This window comes from Eleutherodactylus coqui, chromosome 2 (genome assembly GCF_035609145.1).
Source record: "Eleutherodactylus coqui strain aEleCoq1 chromosome 2, aEleCoq1.hap1, whole genome shotgun sequence".
Lineage (NCBI taxonomy): Eukaryota > Metazoa > Chordata > Amphibia > Anura > Eleutherodactylidae > Eleutherodactylus > Eleutherodactylus coqui.
Window position 1 is genome coordinate 180,482,690 of NC_089838.1, and position 9,121 is coordinate 180,491,810.

The 9,121-nt window shown below is 38.3% G+C and overlaps 1 protein-coding gene across 1 annotated transcript in view; it reads right to left on the minus strand.

The window, feature by feature from the left end:
• The window catches only part of PCLO (piccolo presynaptic cytomatrix protein), a 163,851-nt gene extending 160,835 nt beyond the window's left edge, over positions 1–3,016 (minus strand). Inside the window, exon 1 of the mRNA XM_066589315.1 lies at positions 1,670–3,016. Coding sequence (XP_066445412.1) covers positions 1,670–3,016 — 1,347 coding nt within the window. The remainder of the gene's footprint in view (positions 1–1,669) is intronic.
• Positions 3,017–9,121: the final 6,105 nt, after the last annotated feature.

Below are 9,121 nucleotides of genomic sequence, written 5' to 3' on the forward strand. Positions count from 1 at the left end.
CCCCCAAATACTTCTACCATTTTCTGTGCCCCTACACTAATGGTATATTTAGAACTTATGAACCTACAGTGGCCTATTGCAGCAACTACAGCAAAACTACAACCAAATGGTATTTTTCTTTTTCTTTTTTTCTTTTTTAAACTGTGGCAAAACTACATTTTGCAAAGCTTTTGCCGTAGTTATGGTAAAAAAGCCACAACTGAACATATGCTAAGCACCTACTACTTTTTATCACCCATGTCCGTGCTGCTCCTCGAATAGCCTTCAGCACCTTCCTAGACTCTGCACTCCCACAGAGCCTACAGTACCTTCTGTTCCTTGCCCCACAACCTCCACAGTCCCCTACCATTTTCTGCGCCTCCTCTCCTACAGGTCCATAGCCACCACTTGCCTTCCATGTTCTCAACCTGACACTTTCCCTCCTACAGGACCCCTGCCGTCCCGTAACAGAGGCCCCTCACAAATTCCTGGAAAGGAAATGCACGTGCATTACAAGACTCTTCAATCTGAGCTTCCAGCTACAAAACCTTTATATGCTCAATTCTAGCACATGCAAAATTAATCCTCATTCTGAGATAGTGGAAAGAAAGATGCAAATAATACCTTTATCCCCTATGCAAATCTTGCAGAAATATAAACCCCATTCTTTTGAATGGGGTCATACACAGAGGGGATTTTCTCCCACATCGAACTGTGATGCAATGTGGGAAGAAAATCGCAGCATCTCCTATCTTTGGGCATGCCCTTGCATCTCCCATTGCTTTCAATGGGGTAGACAGCAGCATTGCACCACATGATAGGGGCACACGGTGAAATGCAATACGAGGTTTCCCCATTGAAATAGATGGGAGACACTTCACGATGCAACAAAACAACACCTTGCATCCGTGGCAAAATTACTCATTGGTGGGCGCGATATCGGGCCGTGATTCACGGCCCAATATCGCACTCGCCCGTGAGAAATTAGCCTGACAACCAAAAGGCATAAAGCAACAATTTGTATGTATGTATCCAAAGCAGGGATTTGTTTTCTTGTTTTATGGGTTATGTAATAGAAGCAAGTATGTAAACAACCTTCTGTTTTAAGCTCTTGCAACGTATCATATGTAATAGTCAAAACAATTTTAAAATTTGTATATCATTAAAGGGGTTGTTTCAACAAATCCATTGATGACACACCACTAGAATATAGTAAGTTGCCAATGTTTAATCAACAGAGACAGAATGATGTGGCATCATCACTTGGAAAGAATTGCACCATTTATTACTTGTCGACTTCGCTTAGTTTTCACTTGCAGAATGCATGGATGTTGATTGACTGTAACATCTTAGCAATATGCCACCAATGTCTGAGATGAAACAGTACCCTAAAGTCTACTTAATTTATGCAAATGAACTGTTTATAACATTATCATATTTTTCTTATATTTGATTCATAAATTAATAAATGATTTTGATGAGGATGGAATGTTTTAGTAAGCAACAGATGAAGATATCAGGAAGTGCACTGCAAACAAAAAAACTGACCAGGTTAATCTGTGGTTAATCTGCAACAGTTATTCATTCAATATACCATATGTACATAACAGTATATCAGTTACATCAAGCTACTAGTCCTTTCACTTTAAATATACATAAATTAATTTAAATAATAGGTAGAATTTCTTACTGAGTATCCATCTGAGTACTGGAACTGAGTTCTAGCAATGTCTTCTGCAGTCGGACTTAAGGGCTTTGGATCTGACATAGAGCGTTGCATGACTTTTGCAGATTTTGGACTTTGTGGTGGAATCTGCCCAATATCACCATGAGACTTGTGAGTGCCAATGTCCTCAGACATTGTCTTATCATATGGAACAAAAGCAGATTCTAGAGCTTTGCTAGGGGAAACCGGAGAAATTGGTGAATAAAGAACTTTCGGAGATTTAGGAGGAGAAGGTGCAACCTGCAGTGATGAATCAGCCCGGAGATGAGAAGAATAACCTATTTCCAAAGGTGTTGGGCGTCTTTTATCTTTCTGTGATTCATTCTGATATTGTGGGCTTTGTACATCAGAATCAGTTTCAGTTTGACAACCCAAGCTTTCTCCTTTGTAACTCTTTTCTGGAGCGGAAATATGCTTAACTATTTCAACTTTTGAATCAAGTTTTGCTCTTATTGAAGGGGTTCTTATTGTTCCTAGTGGTTCCGTTTGTACTGAAATTTCTGCAACAGTTTGCACAGCCATATTAGATACTTTAGAAAATGCTCTAGATTTATCACCATCAGTATTTCCATCACTGTATTTTCCAGTACGTGACCTTCTTCTTGATCTTGTGGGAATATCCCACTCATCTTGATCCTCATCATCAGTCTGAACACTTGTATCAATGCCTTTTTTGGATTTTCTTCTTCTGCCAGTATACCTGTTATCATTTCCATCCTCATCATCAGTTTGTACTCCACTATCAACAATTAGTTTGTAAGATCTTGGTTCCTCTTGCATATTTACATCTAATTCATCATGCATTCCACACAGTCTAGGCATGGAACTTCTTTTTTTAAGTTGCCTTTCATCATTAACATCCATGTCTTTTAGAGACAATTCTGAAACAGAATTTAATATTCCTGGTCTTGAAATATATTGTGGACCACTATCTGACTGTATAGTATACCATGTATCACTTGGTGCCATTTCAATGCCAGCAACTGCTGATGATGTTGTTGCAGTGTGATCCCCTGTCCAGAATTGTCCTTCCTCTGGTGCTGAATACTGACCTTCTAAAATCACTTGTTCAGAAGTTGTTTGAGGTGGCACATTTTCAGAGTCATAACCATACTGGTACATTTGTCTTATTTTTTGTTCCTCTAATTGTTGATGAAGTTGCTGCTGAAGTTGTTGAATTTGCTCAAGATGGAGCTGTTGTTGCGCCAGTGTCTCCTGTCTCATCATGAACTGAGCTTGTCGCTCTTCTTCCTGTTGATACAGCAGGTGCTGTTTCATTGACTGCAATTCTTCAAGTTTTTTCTGGACCATAAAAGTTTCTTGTTCTCTGAATCTTTGAATTTCCTGACGTTCCCATTCAAGCTCCTCAGCTAATCTCTGCTGTTTCAGTTTTTCCAGCTCTAGTAGCTCCCGCTGCAAATGTAGATTCTGTTGCTTACCATCATCAGATGGCATTATGAAAGATGACTCATCTTCTGCCATTTCAGAAAAGGTTTCTGATTCTGATGCTAAAATGGAAACAAGTTCACCTTGTGTACTTGTAATGTCCACAGGAAAAGTTTGCAAACTAGTATCAATCACAGACACTACATCAGTTACATCTCCCACTGTTGATAATATGCTATATGTTCTTGGTACTGGCTGAGCTTGATTTAAGCTTGATAATGATGTGACTGTGTCAGTAGTAATGAAGGTAGCTAGATCTTTTACTGTTGTACTGAATATAGAGCCAGGTTGTGTGGTGATTGCAAACGTAGAAGGAATTGGACTGGTAACTGAAGAATAAACAACTCCATTAGATGACCGTAAAACACTTCCCATACCATATGGTGGGACAATAGAAGCAGTCATGCGTGCTTGTGAATACTGGGGGGCACTTATTCCAAGGCCAGAAATGACTTGTCGTGTCTCTGGGTAAGGACCTGTAGTCTTGGTTTGGTAATCCACAGCCTCACCTGAAAGTATAGGGGTACAGTTATAGTCCATTTCCTAAAAACATTGATGTTTGGTGGTTTGGTGAGCCATCCAATCTTGATGAAATACATGGGTAAAAGTACATGCAAATCTCCAGGTTAATGATTATTTGGACAAGAAGCAAAATTAAATTTGGAACATGCAGCACATGCATGAACCTGTGAGCAAAACATACAAATAATAAAAAAGGAAAGAAAATACACCAGTACTCCAAAATTTTGCCACAATGTGCCAAAAAATAAATGAATTAAATTAAAATAAAATAAATGTTACCCGGAAATGAGATGGGGAACACCATAATCACATTTCAAAGAAAGATTTGCTGGCACATCATACTGACCTGTAGTCATTTTCCCAGATGTAAGGTCTACAGCAACATCAGCTATTCCAACCGGGTAATCAAAAGTATTTTTGCTTTTATACAAAAAGAGTCCTGCTTCAGCTAAATTTGTATCAGACATAGAAGGTTTCATACCCCCAACACCTCTAAAACCTGAAATTCCCGAACGATCATATTGATAATGATCATCTCTATATCCAAAACGATCTTCAGGTAAAGTAGTGGATGGTTGTTGAGAAATACAACTTCTTCCAAAAGGCAGTTTGTATACCACATCACAACATACAGCTCTTCTACCTGCAGTTAAGTCCACAGGTTTATCATCTTCAATTAATTCAGTGACAATTGCTGATGATGTATCATCCACAGTTACCATTGTCCTAAGGAATTTTGTTGTGCTTAGATCTACTACTCCACTGTCTACTGATTCTTGAGAGGTAGAGATATCAGTAGAGCCATTTGTTACACTAACAGAAGAAACTGTGAAAGGTTTTGTTGTTGATACAGCTAATGAGTGGGCTGGGACACCCAGAGATAAATTAATTGGCACTTCTACATCCACAGGATATGTCTCATTTTCCTCTTGATATTGTTTAGAAGTTGTCAGTTTTAATGGTTCCTTCATTGAATTTCCTAAATCAACAAGACTCTCCAAACTTGTTGTATAACTCACAGTTGTTGAGCATGTCATTACTGTAATGGATTCCGTAGCTAATAACATAGATGATACTACTGGAGATGCAGTACTAAGGTTTACTATAGCAGGTTGGACAGCACTTATTGGTCGGTTCATTGAGCTAACCGCAGTAGACTGCCATTTTCCTTCAGCTGTTGTGGAAGAGAGGTCCATACAACTGTCAGTCTCAAGTTCTTTAACCTTATATTCCATCTTGTTCAAGGTTCGTAGGTCTATTACATCATTTGATTCAGAAAGTTTTTCAACTTGCTTTAACTGAGACTGAGCTGTTACTGTTCTTTCAGTTGGAAAAACATCTGGAATGCAAGTAAGTTCAGAAACTGTGCTTTGAAGTAAAGAAGCAGTAGTCTTAGTATCTTCTGCTGTTATTTGTGAGAAACTATGCAGACTATCTGATGGTTTACTTACTGTCACTATTTTATTTATGCTGAGAGGTGTGGTAGAAAATATTGCCTGCGTTATTTGTGGTACCTGCTCATGGACAGATGTCTGTAGAGGCCAACAAGTTGTTGTGTGAAGTGAACCAATTTCAGTTGGAGTACCAGGCTCAGATGGCAAAGTAATAACAACATAGGTTTCTTGAGATGGTCTGGTTAATCTTGGTGATGATTTATTAGAATGGGGAGAAAGAGGTGATGTTGGGGAAGGTAACTGATATTCTGTAGATGTAGCCAAATTTAAAGTCATACTGGTTTGTATATGTGCTGGGGCTTTATGCTGTGCTTCTATTCTCTTTTGCATAGCAGCTGGGGAGTCATAAGCAACAGGTTTTGTTACTTTCTGAGGTTTTGAGCCTTCAGTTGCCTTATGACTGAACATCAATCCAGCTGGAATAGAAGATGGCTTTGGGGGGACAGGTGGAGGTGGAGCATGAGGCCTGGTTGTAATGGTTTTTAATGGTGAACTGTTCTTAACACCTTCGCTGCTGTATCCTATTGTGGAAGATTTTGCTTTTGATGTTGGAATTTTAGGTGCTGGCCTCTTTTTTGAGCTTAATGCAGGTTTGGGAGTTGCAGCTGGAGGTAAAGGTGGTGGTGGAGGAGGAGGGGGTGGTGGAGGAACAGAAGTTTTAGTTGTTACAGGATCAGTAAAATCAGAACTTTTAAAGAAAGAAATTGTCTTTGATGTGACTGAGGGAACTGATGACGTGACTGATTGCAAATGAGGGGCCGTGGTTGTTGCATGTGTAACTGCTGTAGATGTCACAGTGTGCTTTGCTAACACTATGCATTCAGTGGTCATTGGTTGCACATGAGTAACCATTGACCCAGCAACAGCATTTGATGTATCCTTTGGATGCTTTTTGCTTTGACTTTCTGATACTATTTTCCCAATATTTTCTCCTTCCAAGGTACACACAGCAGAAGAAGTTAGTATAGTGTGGGCACTTGAAGCTTGAGCAATATCAGGTACTGAAATTACTACATGATCCATAGTACATACATCAGTAGCTGAACTGGGTACGGAAGTTTGACTTTGCGTTATGTCACTTTGTGATATGAGAGAGCCAGATATTACAACACTCTCAGCATTAGAAGATGTATTTGCACTATAGCCATCTTTGCCATTTCTAGATCCTTTAGTGTCCTCTGAAACAGAATAATCAGAGGCTTTTTCAATACTATAATCAACTACCACATCATCTTCTGGTTCTTCTGCAGTGAAGTGCTGAGTTATTTTAACATCAGGAATAGAAATTGAGTTAAGGGAGGATAAATCCACTGAAGCAGTAAGTATAATATTTTCGGTTTTACATGAATTCACATTCATAGATGATGTGCGCTCAGTTTTCATGGTGAACTCATTTCTTTGTTGAGTAGGACTGGATCCTGGGGTTAGTTCCATGTCCAAACTAGTAATAATATCATAAAAGCCAGCAGCATCATCATGGCATTGACTGTCATCTGTGTTATCTAAAATAATAATTTCATGGCTTTCTGGAACAATGTAGGAACTTGAAACAATGTCTTCTTGAGCCACCATAGAATGGAATGCTTCTGTTTTGAAGCATTTACTGTCTACACTTGCAGCAATTTGCGCAGCATTACTGTGAAAATCATCTACAGTATTTTTTTTTACTTCTTGTAATCGCTGCTCAAATATAGGATGTTGACTACTTATTAAATTAGTATCCAAGCTTTCATCATAATTCTCTTCAACTAAGGATTCATAGATATAATCTTCAATTAGCATTCCCCCATACAGTGGCTCTTTTTCAAAGACTTCTTCTTTTTCCTTTTCATTGTGATATAATTTTGCTTTACATAAAATATCTTCATAGGCTTCCTCAGCACTTTTGAGAGTTTGTTGTCCATTTTTGATCTCTGCTACAGCAACAGTAGAGGGTACCTCAGTAGGAGAATATAATGAAACTGATGTAGGTAATTTATAGACCTTTTGAACTTCTATTATTTTTTCTGGACTAATTTCAAATCCTTCTGGATCTGACTCAATACTAGGTGAATACTCAGAACATGAAGATCTATGAAGTTCTTCCATTTCAGCTGCTTGGCGCAATTCCTCTGTTGGAGAAGCATCTTCAATAGGAGACAGGTTGCTTGGAGGTGTCTTTGGTCTCTCTCTCCTTCTCTGTGCTCTTAGTTCATCTTTGTCTTTTTTGGATTTTTTGCTAGAACTTTTTCTTTGTTGCTGTTGCTCTAATTCTCTTTGCTTTTCCTGCTCTTTCAAAAGTTCTTCCTCTTCTCTTAATTCCTCCTCTTCAGAAGAATCTTCAATAGTGGGTAGAACTGGCCCATGGGATCGATGTCTTGCTTTCCTCTGCTGTTTGCTTTCTCCTGACATCTTTTTGTGACTAGGGCTACTGTCGCTGTCTTCATCCAGGGATGAAACAGATGTTGGTGAGGTGCCTGGAGTAAAACTTGAAGCATGGAGACTTGATGATCTTTCTTCACGTGATCTGTCTTCTGGAGAATCTGTTAAACTTTCCATTTCCAACTCTGGTTCCTCATCATAATATAATATGGTAGACTGTTTGTTAGACTCTTCAGTGTAGGTATTAGACATTGTGCTATTTAGCTCTATAGTTTTAAATCTTCTAAGGCCTCCTCCAGCATTCAATGAAAGCTCTTCATTTTCTTGGCTTTTAGTTTCCCTAAATTTTGGTTCTGGGCTTTCATCATATGCTTCCTCGTCTTCATCCTCTTCATCATCATCATGCCATGAGTGTCGTCGGATCCCATCCTCATCATAGGTTGCACTGCTTTTTTTAGTTAATCTCTTGCACTTTGCTGGAATTGGTTTTGCTTTAGTTTCTTTCTTCTGATTTTCATTAGCACTTATTTCCTTTAATTTTGTTCTAATAAATTCTTCATCCTCCGAGCCAGATGCATCCTCATCAGCACTCATTTCAATAATCTGTTTTCGGATAAAATCTTCATCATCTCCAGATCCCTGACTATCATCATGTTTAAAGTCATCACTACTTGATGATCCATTGCTAGTTCTTCTTTTCCTCTGTGGAACTGGTGAATTTTCACTTTCACTACTGTCATCAATTGAATCCTGTCGTTTCCGTACAGTTATATCTTTTTGTGTGTTCTTGCCTTCCTTTTGAACTTTTCGGGATGAAAAACCTCTTTTCCCATTCTCTTCTATTGTCTCGTCTGCATGGATATCTTCAAGCTCTTCCTCTGAACTGTAGGATTCTGGTGTGATTGGCAATATCTTAGTTCTACTTCTGTCTTGAGTCTGTCCAGTGTATTTTCCATACAAATCATTCCCTTTTCTTAACTTTTCATCAACAAAAACACTTGTTTGTGCTTCTAAAATTGATAAAACTGTACTTTCCAACTTTGCTAAATCTGAAGGACTAGAAGGACTGCTTTCATGTGAAAGAGAATCTTTTTTTATAGGTTCCTTATGCAAATCTTTTTCATCACTTGGTATTAGACTCGGAATTTCTCCAAGTGAACCAGATATGCCATCTGATGAATAGCCTGTATCACTTAGTCCTTGTGGGCTTTTTTGCTGCTGAGAATTTGAAGTATCAGATTTGTCATCTTCTTTCTCCTACAAAACAGAAAAAAATATTTTCATGAACTAAGAATAAACAAAACCAAACACTATATTTGTAGAAAAACAAGAAAATAAAAGTGCTTTTGTCATGAGGGAATAGATAACTTAAAGTACAAAAGAAAATTCCACAAAAACATAGACACAAATAAAATAAGGCGCACTCTATAAGCATTCTGCATTGCTGTATTCAGTTGAGTGTACAAGTTGATAGATTCTAAATGTATTGCTGCACAAAATTTGGAGAGCTGACTGTATTGAAGATTAATAAAATTATCTTGAAAGAAGTATACATGTGACTTATTTCCTATTGCTCACAGATTCAGTGGTATACGTTTGGATATTAAACACTGTGCATACAATGAACACTCTC